General features: G+C 41.5%; 1 protein-coding gene across 1 annotated transcript in view; it reads left to right on the plus strand.

Annotated features, from left to right (window-relative positions):
• The window catches only part of clic4 (chloride intracellular channel 4), a 37338-nt gene that overhangs the window by 7841 nt on the left and 14363 nt on the right, over positions 1-15134 (plus strand). Inside the window, exon 2 of the mRNA XM_034159482.1 lies at positions 14430-14539. Within this exon, the coding sequence (XP_034015373.1) occupies positions 14430-14539 (110 nt within the window). The remainder of the gene's footprint in view (positions 1-14429; positions 14540-15134) is intronic.

A 15134-nucleotide genomic window follows, 5' to 3' on the forward strand; every position in this document is an offset into this window, starting at 1 on the left:
GTGGAGGTGAAGCTTATCTCTTAGTTTATGGCTCATAGTTACAAGTGAAGCTGCTGTAATGTGTTTATGGAAGAGTGAGGACTGACCCTTGACCCCATTGCTCTGTAGTTCTTCACGGATGGAATCTTGTCTGCATTGGGGTTCGCTAACGATCAGATTTAGTAGAATTGGAGCACAGTTCCTCAGCCTGCATCTTTGAGTTGTACTTGGCTCTTTCGCATGTTGCGTGGCAGCTAATGTGGTAATTTGAAACTTGGAACCTCATGTGTTTATATGCACAGATAACTGGGAGGTGGCAGGATCAGGATTTAACAGCAAGCACGGTGCTGCATCCTGGTAGGTAGAGGATTTATTTTTTTGGCCTTTGGTCCACCAGTGTATCTGAGACAATAAAGAAAGAACGTATTTGTAACCGATGTTGAGCTTGACATGCAGAATTGGCAACATATGCGTTAGAGCCCAACCCATATATCGGCGGGCCGATATAAGCCCTTTTCAAAGTATTCACTATCGGCCAAAATTTTGCCGATAGAACGCCGATAATTTCTCATAAACAGAACAGTTACTGAAATAATGTTTGTGTCGGCAATATGAAATGTCCTTGCACCGTTTGTCCAGTAGATAGACCTCTGACTCCATTCAACTGAGAGCTGCTTACACCCCTGCTTAAATGTGTTCATCACCAGCCCCCGTAGTTCACTGTCACACTGCACTGATCGGCTGACAAAAGCATACAAGTAAGTTGATAAGGATGTTGTTTGTAATAACTCTGAGATTACATTCACCCCACATTTCTCCCGTTTCAGTTTGACTCAGTTTATGTAGTAATGTGTCAAATGTGTTTCATTGCGTTGGTTACACTTTTTATTAAGCCCACGTTGTGTAGACCTTATTTGTAGCATGAAAAACTTTCATTTACTGCTAAGAGGTTGAAACATTCAGATTCACTGGTCGTCCGGAAGGGTTCTGGGAATTACTGCCATTTATACGACGGCTGGGACCAAGCTTTACTAAATTGTAAATAACTTTTTAAATGATATGAGTTAGAAACTTATTTTTTTTTTTTTTTTTTTTTTTTTGCTGAAAAGTTAACTCCGGACTTTCGATCCGCCATCGGCCATCTTGGTACTCCTCATAGAAGATGTGATAACGTGCACAATGTGAGTGTCCAATCGGAATTGGTTCTCCGTCACATGGTTTTCCAAAATCCAATCGTTTTCAGGAGTGATATCTTACTAGTTGGCCCATTTGAATAGCCCCCTAACTGCTCCAATTGCATTTTTGCATTTTTTGAACTTGAAAATTCTTCTCTGTTATAAAGTTAATCAATATGAAGACAAAGCTTCAGCTTTTAGCTCATACCTTTTTTGTTAAGGGTCCAAAAAAGAACATTTTATTCATTAAAAAGAGAAAAAATCGGCTGATTTATCGGCTATCAGCAAATCAGCCGATTTATCGATTATCTGCATTTTTTTTCATCCAAATATCGTTATCGGCATCGGCCTCAAAAAATCCATATCGATCGGGCTCTAATATGGATTTCTTTGTCATAATTCAGGCTCAAACAAAACCCAGAACATCCAGAAAGACTTTGCATTGTGATGTACTTTCTCAGTGATCAGGTCTTGGAGCATGTGCTCCTGCCACACTTCACTTGCATCCACGGCACCATGGAACTGCAGTGGTTCCTGGATGGCAACCATCTAGATATAGATGTAAAAAGTAGCCATTCATCTGCTGCAGCCAGGGGAAACATGGGAGTCACCTTAACCTCCTCAAAACCCCTGATGTCCTCAACACCAGGGCACCTGCCCAGAGAAACACACCACATGGACAGAATTTCGTAGCTGACATTCCCTCACAGTGCACATGATACTCCTCAGCTGAGTCTACGTAACTGTGTATTTGACACATTCCCGCGGTACCCAAGGATCCTCTGAAGAGTACCAAAGAAGTCTAGTCATTGCCAAACACTTCTCTCCAGGCAGTTTGTGCCTCCATAAGCTCTTTCCAGGTGTCTCTTGAGCTCAGTGACTGATGGGCGATTCCTGTAGACCTCCTCAGTTTGTCAACAGATGAACAGTTACATAGAGAGACTCAGACGAGGAGCATCCACTGCATAGTCAGGGAATGCCAACTGAAAAACCTTGGCCATATGGAGCATTTCTCTGGGTATGACCCAGCACGCAGGTGCTTCAGTGTTGAGGGTGCTATCAGCATGAGAAGGCCAATGGAGTGTCCACATTTCATCTGGGTGTAGCAGATGGTTGAGAGATGGGGATGGACCAGTTGACTTGCTGGGTGGTTGCCATCCAGCACACGCAGTGGTTCTAACGTTTTGATGGATGCAGAAATATGTGGCACCGGTGCGTCCTCCCAAACCTGAATCAACCTGAATTATGTTTTAAACAGTTAATTGTCAGATCAATTGCGTGATCAATGAGTCGTTTCAGCTTTACATTGTTCACCTTTTGTTTTACAGTTATGATACTTGGATTCATAGTATTGATTCAGTACGGGCACATTGAAACTACTTAAATCCGTGTTTTATTCTTATGTATTACTGTCTGTAACTAAGTTTCTCTTCTGTAGCTGTGTTTTTTCTTTTAAATCATTCTTTGCTTCCCTTGGGTCATATTCTCAGCAGTTGATTGCTGCTGTTTTATAGGAAAATCAATAGTTTATTTTACACAAGCACTGCAATATTGCTGCAGTCAGTGTCATGAGTTATGGGACAAAGAGTAATGGCTTCTTTGTGTTGTAGTATTGCTGCTGTTGGTGTGGTGGGAGTTTGCTTTTCCACTTACCCTCTTGTCATTAGAGCATCTTTTGTTTCTATGAGACTTGGCTTCTAGTCAGTGTCCTGATCAACTTTTACGAGGAAATATGTGAAGTCAGTTTTGCGTCCATCATCCTACCAGAAGAGTGAAGACACAGGAAGTGTCTGCTGTGGAGTATTTTGTTCCACTATGGCAAAATTTGGCTTGAAGATTTAATTTAAACCAGTTTACGAGGTCTGTCCATAAAGTATAGGTCCTTTTTATTTTTTTCAAAAACTATATGGATTTCATTCATATGTTTTAACGTCAGACATGCTTGAACCCTCGTGCGCATGCGTGAGTTTTTCCACGCCTGTCGGTGACGTCATTCGCCTGTGAGCACTCCTTGTGGGAGGAGTCGTCCAGCCCCTCGTCGGAATTCCTTTGTCTGAGAAGTTGCTGAGAGACTGGCGCTTTGTTTGATCAAAATTTTTTCTTAACCTGTGAGACACATCGAAGTGGACATGGTTCGAAAAATTAAGCTGGTTTTCAGTGAAAATTTTAACGGCTGAGAGATTTTGAGGTGATACTGTCGCTTTAAGGACTTCCCACGGTGCGAGACGTTGCACAGCGCTCACAGGCGCCATCATCAGCCTGTTTCAAGCTGAAAACCTCCACATTTCAGGCTCTATTGATCCAGGACGTCATGAGAGAACAGAGACGTTTCAGAAGAAGTCGGTTTCAGCATTTTATCCGGATATTCCACTGTTAAAGGAGATTTTTTTTAATGAAAGACGTGCAGACGGGTCCGCGCGTCGGGACGCAGCCGGCGCGGTGCGGCGGCACAGGAAAAACACCTCCGTGTTGATAACCATTTGTAAAATCCAGGCGGCTTTTGATGGCTTTCAGTGGAGTGAGTATATGAGAAATTGTTTAACAGCTGGACATGTTCCAACTTGTCCTTAAGGCTTCCAACGGAGGTGTTTTTCCTGTGGCGGAGCGTCGCGGCGGCTGTGAGCCGACACTGCAATCCGCCCGCACGTCTTTCATTAAAAAAATCTCCTTTAACAGTGGAATATCCGGATAAAATGCTGAAATCGACTTCTTCTGAAACTTCTGTTCTCTCACGACGTCCTGGATCAATAGAGCCTGAAATGTGGAGGTTTTCAGCTTGAAACATGCTGATGATGGCGCCTGAGAACGCTGCGCGACGTCTCGCACCGTGGGAAGTCCTTAAAGCGACAGTATCACCTCAAAATCTCTCATCAGCCGTTAAAATTTTCACTGAAAACCAGCTTAATTTTTCGAACTGTGTCCACTTCGATGTGCCTCACAGGTTTAGAAAAAATTTTGATCAAACAAAGCGCCAGTCTCTCAGCAACTTCTCAGACAAAGGAATTCCGACAAGGGGCTGGACGACTCCTCCCACAAGGGGTGCTCACAGGCGAATGACGTCACCGACAGGCGTGGAAAAACTCACGCATGCGCATGAGGGTTCAAGCATGTCTGACGTTAAAACATATGAATGAAATCCATATAGTTTTTGAAAAAAATTAAAAGGACCTATACTTTATGGACAGACCTCGTAGTTCTTTTGGCTCAGGATGCAGTTACTGTTTTTAAATAATTGCATGATCTGTCAGATAGTGCTGGACCAAGGTCGTAGTCATGACATAAGATATTGTTGGGTGCCTTTTTAAAAACATAACGACAACTAAACAAAAAACCCGCATTAAAGGGAATTTTTTACTGATTTATGATGTGGAGAAGTATCTGTTATGAATCGGTGTTTGTGTGGCCATGGTGCAGGCTTTGGTGCTGCATATATCTGAACATGCGTTGTAATGGAATGGCATTGAATTGGTGCCGAATGCTGTTCTGTAGCTGATAAAACAAGATGTTTGAAAGTGCAGCTAAGTTCAAAACAAATGTTTGCAACCCTGTAGAGAGAAATTACTTTTTAAAGATTCAGAAACTTGAATTTGCTTATACATATGTGTGCACACGCACACAACCTGAGATTCAAAAGAAGAATATATAAAATGGTGAGTGGTTTTAATGTAGGTCCTTGGGCAAGAAAAGACAAAGTGATGGTTCAATCGATGTGTTTTGTGCGTGTAAGAATCTGTTGCAGTGATCACTCTGAGAGGTCTTGAATGTGGAACTGGGTGGAGAACTCTTGCTGCTTGTTTGTCTTAGATACTTGAAGCAACACACAGTCGGGATGGTTGTTAGTTGTTTATCTAGCATGTGGCGGCAGCCCTTCTTGCATTGTTAACTGAACCTACGTCATCGCTGCAGTAGTGACGGCTCTTAGATTTGAGTCTCCAACTTTCCACTGAAGCTGGTGTATCCATGTGACCCAGCACAGTGGGCCTGTGTCTGACCGTAGGTCTTTCAGTTTCCACTAAGTGATGTCAGTCTGAGTCACACCCACTCCACCAACATGATGGTGTTTCAGTGTTCCGGGAGGAACTGACATGGAACTGTCTGACTTATGTTGCACTCCAGCAGCCAAGTCTGCTCACTGAAGCTGCTCATATTTGGTCCCGTTGCTCCCGACTCGTTATGTGCTGAATAATCGCACATTCTTGTGTTCTTACGTTTGAGTCCATTATCGTGTGGAAATTGCATATTTGTCCAGTAAAGGGGGAGAGATTTTGCTACCACATTACCATGGCATTCCCGCTGTGTGTCGGAGCAGGAAGGAGGTGACGGCGCTTGTTATCGCACCGGTACCTTATTTGGTCAAAGTGTTCCTTGATCTTGCTGAGCTGCCTGCCCAAATTAGAATATGAAGCATGTCGGGAGGGGCAGGTATGGGTGCTGTTACTAAAATTACCCTGTGACGGGAGACTCCTGAGGACTGTGGTCCAGGCTAAAGAGGATCCACTGGTTACTGTATGTTCATCTCTCATCAGTCTGTGGAACACTTCTATTTATTTAAATTGAGGGTACTTTTATTTTTCAGCGTTTTCATCTTCTGAAAAAAGTTTTTAATTTCACTAGTTTTAGGATGTTTCAATCAAGTTAATTTTCCCAGAGATCAGAGTCATTTAATATTGAGGATTTGCTCATATGGAGTCTTGATCCAATAGTTGTATTTTCCTGGATAATAACACATGTACAGGGCAGATTGGAAGCACATTATAGTGAACTAGCATGTTGCCCGTGGGGATCCACAGGCTCTAGGTTGGGTAGTGTTTATAAAAGAGGTAGCTGATATTTTTCATGGGTGGTAATAAATTATGCAAAGTTTCTATAAAGAGTTGGAATGTCGTGTGAGTCCAGAATGTTTTTTTTTAGAACCTTAAGGTGCCTTGACAGTTGCACAAATTTGATCCGCACACCGGTATGCAATCTGCTGTGCCAGAGATTAAACTCGATGTAAACTGTGCGCGGCTTCATGCAAGAGCACAAAGAAAATTTTGAAATGTTCAAAATCTCTGGCATGTATTAATTACGTGAACTTCATGTGAACATTGAGCAAACAATTAAAAATACTGAGTGTCAGCGTAGCGCATCACAGCGCAGCTCATCTGAATTATTGTTGCAATGTTAAGTCTGTCATAAATATAATTTTACAGATACTCCTAAGAAGGAATGAAAACGCAACTGTTTTACCAAGCCATTACAATAAAAATATTATAAATCCCCCCCCCCCCCCCCCCCCCCCCACACACACACACACTCTCATTATTATTACTACTTCTGCTTCATCATTTGATTCTTCAGTTGACCACAATGGGGGGGGGAGTATGTTCACTTTCTTGTATCATCCATTTATTTAAGATATTTACAATGTTATCTAAACTTACGAAATACAATCACGCACGCACACGTTTTATATATAATGATTTACTGCCCCCTGCTGGATTGGCATGTGAGTGCAAAATGTAAATATCAACGTCCATTGGTCATTGTTGTTGGCTAATAACCATAGATTCTCCAAAAATATGAACTTCTGCAGGGCTCGTATGAATTTTAAATCACTCTAAAAATCATCAAAAATATTTTTTTTAGAAATCAATACTTAAAACAACACAGAAATATGAAATCAGTACCATTAATTAATGGTCCTTGTACATGTTGTATTATGTTTTAAGAGCCATAGTCTGTAACTGTGAAATGGTTTATAGAAGGGGGTGATATATCATGTTTCAGTAGGCCCCAGTTTTTATTTTTTATTTTTTTTTTTTAGGGGAAGATATGGACAAAATTTACTTTTTTTTTTTTTTAATCCAAAGATCCCTTTGGGTGGAAAATTATGGCTCTTTTTAGGATAGGGGTTAAAGTGGCCAAAAGTGACATAGTGACACAGTGAAAATGTGGATTTTGACCTTTGAATATCTTTGTGCGCCCTCAGTAAGCCTCATTGATTTCATGGTATATGAATGTATGGGTGGAGTTCTCCCATTTACCGTTATATTTTTCAAGGCTAACTGAGGGCACTGCCTGTAGGTGGCGCTACAAGTCACAACTTTTGGCATTTTGAGCTACATTTGGGACCCTCCCAGAGCCCGCGCCCTGAATAAGCCTTGCTCATTTATGTATATTTGGATACACTGGGACAAGTTCTTCCCAAATTCGCATAAATGGCAGTGGCTTAGTTAGGGTGCGTTTGCATAGGTGCTCTTTATGTTAAGAATGCGATATCTCTGTGCGCCCCCTATGGTTTCAGTGAAACTTGTTCTATTATGTTCCTCTGTATCTCTGCTATTCATGATAAGGGTATCAAGAAGGCGTTTTGCCTCATTAACCCTCCTTGTGGGTTAGTGAGGCAAAAAGGACAACCATCTCTGCAGCAATCCACCAATCGGGCCTGTATGGTAGAGTGGCCAGATGGAAGCCACTCCTCTCCTTAGTAAAAGGCTCATGGCAGCCCACCTGGAGTTTGACAAAAAGTACCTCAATAGTGCAGCAGATAACTGTAACAGTCCTGCAAAAATGGTGATAGAAGAACCAAATTTGGCACAAATATTCCTTAGGCATTGTTCTTTTGAAAAAACCGACTGGCCACTTGAATTTCCAATAGGTAGCCAGGTAGGCCTCAATTGAAGAATTAAACAGGGGTCAAAATCATATTGAAAACTATACCACTTTATTTATCTGATCACAAAGATTCCAAAAAGGTATAGGTTGGACTGTGACTGAATGTTATGGGGTAAAAACACGGGTCAGTTTCACTTACTACAGGGGTAAAAGTTGCTCTAATTTGATAAAAAGTGATGCAAATTATTGGTTGAGTTAATAGAGTTTTTAAAAACGACTAGTTTGCGCTCTGTGTCATGCTTAGTTATCACATTATGGGGTAACATGTCACGTCATAGAATCCAATGGATGTTGACACTGTTTGCCCTTTACTTTGCAGACTAAACATTCACCACAGTCAAAACTATTCCATTTGTTTTTCAATGCTTATGTTCTCTTTCAAATTTGCTTTTTTTTTTTTTTTTTGTGGGGCATTGGTCTTGTAGGAATGTGTCATAATTGGGACTGCACAGTTAAAGACAAAGTTTGCATTGGATGGCCTTTTGGATTTATGAGCTTGCTTGTAAATTGGGAGTGGTGAATGTGAGAAGAGATTACTTTTGTGCCTGTTTACAGTGCTCAGCCTAATAAATAAAGGTGTGGCATCACCAGCTTCTATTCCAAAAATGTGTTAAGCTGTTCATCAGCAGTTGCATGGAACGTGATGCGATTTTTTATTTTTATTTTTTTTAAACCTTCCATTACATGTTGAGCCGCTCGTGGTCATGCTGCTGTACTCCCGCTCCTTTCTGACTGCAGACCCCTCGAAAACACCCATCTCTGGCATGACTCACGCTCCAGCAGGCAGCTGTGTGTGCTTGGCATTAAATAAACAAGCATCTGTTGACTCGCAGGCCGTCTGTTCCTCAGAGCAGCTGTTGCTGCGTATGGTCCTCACACATTCATTGGCCACTTTCATGTGGAAAATTGAAAAAGATGTGGGCTACTTTTCACACAAGAGGTAATGTGGCCACCGGCATACTGGATCCTGTCAGGGTTGCTTGGAAGTAAACTGCTGCTTTATTTGTTGGAAGCTATGTGCCTTGCTCAACTGTTGTGCATTGCTTTACATAGACTGGTCCCAAAATGATTTCTTGCCTCACTTGTATGTTTTGTTGGTGTACCTAGCCCCCCCCCCCCCCCCCCCCCACACACACACACACCCTTGTCAACATGCCTAAAAGTCAGTGAACAAGAAGAGCTTTGTGTGTTGGCTGTTTAAAAAGTTCTCCAGAAGGGAGTGTTTCTGAATGCCACAGGAAAGCAGTAGACCCCGAACCATATGGACTTTTTTGGGGGATACAATGTCTGCCAATATATCCATTTAAAAAATGGCAATGATTCTGAACAGTTTGTTGTCAAACCCTTTTGACAAAGGAATTCATTCATTTTCTGTACCCATGTAGGCCAGCTAAGCATCACAGGGGGGGCTGGAGCCTATCTCAGCAGTGATAGGGTTTGAGGACGCCAGTCTATCTAAGAGACAAAAGAATGTAATTTAGGCATAAACATGAATATTACCACCAACCAACGTATGTCACACTCGCCTTCACTTGGATTGGCAGTCACCAATTCAAGTGGAGGCCTTTGACTTGCATAAAATAGACTTCGTCTATGTTGTCCCCGCCTAGCTGGTGGATTAGCGACCATTTGTGTCTTGTCGCAGTAAAATGGCCACTCTGACTGAAAAGGAATGGCAGTTGTAGCTTATGTGACCAGGGGCTGAAGGGGGTCCCAGCCATGCTTGACAGTATTGTAAACGATGTCGTCAGATCTCTCTCTGCTGGGCCATCTACACCAGATGTGCTTGACAGTATTGTAAACAATGCTGTCAGAAAGCCCTCTGCAGGATAAACTACATAACACCATTACAGCAGTCAAAGTGGTTTTCCTGTATTGTTAAAATAAAGGTATTCACTTCAGCAGGATTAATGCAGATACTGCTGTGTTAGTGAAAGACTCATATTGGCTGATATTATAAACTGGGGAGAACAAGATGTGAAAGTTAGTGATCAACCCATGAAGTATCAGTTTATGATGATGTTGCCTTTGTGGTAGGTGGTATGGACAGACCATGTAAATATCATCTAATTAACAATGTTGGCTCATAAAAATATGTCTCTGTGTGTTCTGCCTCCTAGCAGATTTGTTTGGATCTGGGTTGGCTGTTCATCTGCAGCCAGATGGAGATGGACAACCTGTTGTTTGTGGAGAGTCTGTCATCCATGTCATGGTATTCAGTTATCATGTCAGGTCAGCTGTTAGGGTCTGTGCTGGCATCATTTATTGCTACTTGTTGCTACATCCACCTCACTGTGGAGCTGCCTTGGGTTCTGGATGGCAACCACCCAGGTAGAAAACCGGTGCACCCCCACCTGTCCAAAGTAACTGCCAATCCATCACAGCTGGGTGAGGTGTGGGCATCCCCTTAAATCCTCTCTTCATGATGATTTACACACACACACAGGGTGTATGTACTGTAGCCTGTCCGTGTGGCGGTGCACATGGTAATAGTGACACTCTGCACGTATCGTCAGCAAGACACGCAGTGGAGCAGAATTTGCCTACAGGCAGGCTGCCGCTGATTTCTGCAGCATCACATAAACTAAACGCAGCAGCCTTCTTGACGGCAATAACAGGACATTTCTTGAATAGTTTCTCTCTCCTTCATAAATGCTCCTCCCAACTCAGAGGGGCCCCTGATAAGGGGAGAGGGAGTGAGGAGGAAGGAGAGAGCAGCACACTGCCTCAGCACCATCTCTTTGAATTCACTTTCTGCCACCTGTGATGACTAATGTCCTCCTCATATCAGTCTGTCTCTTTTTTTTTTTTTTTTTTTTTTTCTTTCCTGACTGCGTCTGTGCGGCTGATCTGCACTTCAGTCGGTGTGACCTCTCTCTGCCACTGCAGCTAAACAACACAGATAATAATCCTGTCTCCTACAGAAAGCCACACTGCCTCAGAGGCCCGACCTGTGAATTGGTAATCCCCGTGTGATCATATGTGGCTGCCGATCGCCATAGAAACAATCCTAAAATGTAGTACTTTGGGGGAAAATGGAATAATCACCCGCTGACTGAGGTCCGTTTGATCCCCTGAGGATCATCTAATGTGAGAACGCCAACGTCCTTAAACCCTGATGACCTCTGAATACTGACATAAACTTTATTTGGAAACAGGAATTGAATTGTATAATGTGAAAAGAGGCCTTTGATTTGCAGAACAATGGCAGTGATCTAATCCAAGCTGTTTGGATATTGAATTGGGGTGGAAGGAAGAGGACGGTACAATGGGAGCCAGCAGGCGAATCGAACTGAGCCGTCGCTCCGGGTGTCTCACTGAGAACAGCAGCAGGCAGCACCTTCGCAACAACACCGGGAGTCACACTACCAACTCCCAGCTACAAAACAAAATCACGCTTCTGAGCTATCTGAGAGTTAAATATGATGGTGTGTGTGTGTGTGTGTGTGTATATATATATATATATATATATATATATATATATATATATATATATATAATTATATATTATTTAGCTATGATTTGGAGAGTTTTCCTTCACTGATGGTCAGGAAAAACAAAAACATGAGTCTCTCAGCATCAAGCAGAGGAAGTAAAACAGCCTGTTCTTGTAGCACTTAGGAGCCGTCCTTGGTCTCATCTGGAATTGTTAACTCAGAAACATAACCTTGGGTTATTTTGGAGGAAGGAAGACTTTTTTTTTTTTTTTTTTTTGCACGCAGTGAAGTGGAAAGGGGCCGTTGTAATTGTCCTGTGTGTCTGCCCACGGCAATTACTTCAAAACACAAAGAACAATTCCAGTCAAACTTGTCAGATAAACTCAGTGGACTGTCTTCTCACAACACAGGTCATGTCAAAGTTATTGGTCTTAGATCAACTCGGAGGTCATCATAAAATCCATTAATGACCATATCTAAGGAAATGCAAACATGGTTTTCTGCATGAAATTCTGCTGTTCTAAGGGTAACTAATGCATGTATTAGAACTGCGATGTCAGGCAAAGTTTTCGATTAGATAGAACTTTATTAATACCTTGAGAAGACTCCCTCAAGGAAATTGAGGTTCCAGCAGCATTGTACAGCAGCACACAGGGTATCAAAAGTGAAACAAATATTGTAATATTGCAAATATAAATACTGCTCACTACTGGCTACCACTGTTCCTCTCCTTCCTATCGTCTGTCTTCCTGTTACTCTGTTTGTTCTATGCCGACAAATGTTAGATGTTATTGGTTTTTTTGGGGGGGGGGGAGATTAAAAAAGAAAATCATAAATTTGTTCAGATCTGTGTTAGTGAGCTCTTCACTGTTGCCAAGATAATCCATCCATCTGGTTGGTGGATGGATGGTGGACCACCAATGTGTCAAGCACTCTATATCTATATTTCCATCTCCTCACTTGGCCAATCAGTGATGAGGACATGTTTGCAGCGGTCTGTTTCACAAATGACCTAATGCACACTGAAGTGACCCTGTGCAGAGCAGAGACAAAAACCAGCCCTTAAAGGTTGAGGTTTAATGTTGAAAACTCCTCCACTGAAGATGGGGACTTTAAGAATACAGTTTGCAGTGGTTATGTTTTCACCCGTTTGTTTGCTTGTCTGTTTTTGAACAGCCTGTAAACCACAATTTTTCATATTATGACATTTTTAGAGGGTTCATGTCCTGATAGGTAAGAACTGATTCAGTTTTCAAGGTCATAGGTCAAAGTCAGGAAAAATGAAAATGGGAAAAATCCCCATCTTTTAACATTGATTGAATTTTCAAAAATTCATAACTCTGTCGAAAAAGATCAAATTTCTTTCATATTTGAGAGTGAGATGTAGGATGGTATTCTTTATAGACAAAGTTTGATCCAGATCTGATCTGGTGTCACCGACAAACGGTCCCCGCTAATAATGGGTCCGCCCTGCCTTCACTGTGCATGTGTCATTTCGGACAAACGGCAGCGATTCACAGATTATCACCTCATTTTTTCCTTAAAACTGCACTACTCAGTGACAGATATCTGAATCTTTTGTACAACAATCATTTCCACTTACATTCAGCAGTATTTCATAATAAAAGATGCGGGGCTGAAATGATGTAGGCACAGCAGCACGTCTGACTGTGACGTGCTGCTGTGCCTACATTATTTCAGATCGCCAGTAGCAATTCACCGATTATCACCTCGTTTCTGCTTAAAACTGACTTTAGAATGATTTACGAGGTTTTACTTTGCCATCTGATGGTTAATAATCACATTATTGTGTTGTCCACAGGCTCACCACAAGGGTGTGTTCTTTTGCCCCTCCTTTTTATTATGTATACAGACAGCTGCAGATGGCAGCTAGCTCGTCTAATTCTCTGACACTGTACTGTTGTCCCTTTTCCACGGCACAGAATCAGACCATGGAGTTGCATTAGTGGATTTAATTTGCTGGTGTGATAACTTTTTGAAAGTGTGTTTTTGCTGGTGTGTTTCATTAATTCTGCTACCCATTTGACCTCCTCCTTAAAGTTTGTTTTTATTATTAGTTTTGTTGTTCTTATATGCTGTTATGTTATTGTGGTTTTTACGGGCTGATCAAACTTAATTGCCCCTTGTGGGATTAATAAAGTTGTTTGATTATTTCCTTTGATCTCTTTGGGTGTAGAGAAACGGACTCAGTCAGTCTCAGACACGTGCAGTGAAGGCACAGCGAAGGCAGGGTGGAACAATTTTTAGAGGGGACCGTTTGGTCAGCTACACTGCATTAGAGATTTTGTGGCCATCTAAATTTAACATTGAAACCCTTTTTAATGTGTATTTTACATTATATCTTAATCAAATATGAATCAATCATTCTCATATTTGAAAGTCAGGTGCAGACCGGCACTCAGTATCACCTGACAAAGTTTGATGCAGAGCTGATGTGGGTTGTGGATTTTGTGGACATTTGAATTTAATATTGAAAAGCCCAATTGGTGTAAATTTTGCATTATGTCTCCGTCAGCCAAAAAGCAATGACAAATTGTACATAGCAGAGATAACCAATGTACTGTGAAAATTACCTGAAAAAGAGTCAAGTGCATGAACTAAATACATCCTCCTGACATTTGATCACATCTAATTTAGCTTATGAAAAGACACTTCTAACAGGACTTTGACCTTGAAAGTTTTTCTAAAGTAAAAATTTGTGGAATTGGAAACTCGTGTTGGAGGAGGTGTGCACTCTAAGAGCGTGGTGCTGTAGTTCTCGGTGGCGGTAGTCTTGATTACCTCAGAAGGTTCATTTTACTCATAACAAGGCAGTTGTGCACATTAATGGAAGGGAAGTGTACTGGAGCATTTAAGATTAAGGCTTTCTGTGTATAAAAGGGTTTTTGTTTGAAAATGGTGCAGCAATATGCTGCAGTCTGCGAAGGTACAACTGAGATGTGACTATGATCCTGAGGGTTTTTTTTTTTTGGTAACGTTTGCCACTCAGACATGATTCCAGTGGCACCAAGAGCTCACTGTTTGTATACGGTCTTGCTTTGTCCATGTGGAGTCACTTAATCTATAACATCTTTAGTGGCGTTGGTTACTTTACCTGCAGTCCTTAACAGATTCTTCGTCTACTCTGGTTCTGAGTCCTGTTTTTGTCCTTGTCTTTAAGGCGGGAAGTGATGGCGAGAGCATCGGGAACTGTCCGTTCTCACAAAGGCTTTTCATGATCCTGTGGCTTAAAGGAGTCGTCTTTAATGTCACCACAGTGGACCTCAAGAGGTGAGTCCTGCTCTCACCTGCTTATATTTTGACCAAAACTTTGAATTGGTCCAAGAAAGATCTTGAAAAACCTTGAAAAGTCTAACAATTTTTTAAAAGCTAATTAATTTCTGTATTTTCTCTGTCTGTTAGTCCTTTGGTTAAATTGGCAATAAATAGTTACCATGACTTTTCATTAGTCTGTCAACCATTCAATAATTTTCTCATTTAAAAACAGTTTTCTGAGACACAAAAAATTACATCCGTTATATATTTTGACATGACATTATGATGGGGGGGAAAAACATTTTAACATTTTATCTCTGACCTAATGAAAGTATTCATCACAAAAATTAAGATTTAAGCAGAGCAGGTCTTAGGGTACAGTGTTTGCTGTGTTCTGCCTTTAATTGTCTCAGATCATGTTCAGTATAATTTACTGAAGTGAATAGTGCAGATTGCAACTTGAAATGGATGATTTCAATTGGAAAAGGTTGTCATTGATTTTGCAGTGTAACATTATTGGAAATCTACATCTGCCAGTTCTGTGTTGCATAAACATCCTGCCTGCTGCCATCTTGCAAATGCATTGGAAAGTGTTGTTAACAGTGCTAAC

The sequence above is a fragment of the Thalassophryne amazonica genome, chromosome 19 (assembly GCF_902500255.1).
Source record: "Thalassophryne amazonica chromosome 19, fThaAma1.1, whole genome shotgun sequence".
Lineage (NCBI taxonomy): Eukaryota > Metazoa > Chordata > Actinopteri > Batrachoidiformes > Batrachoididae > Thalassophryne > Thalassophryne amazonica.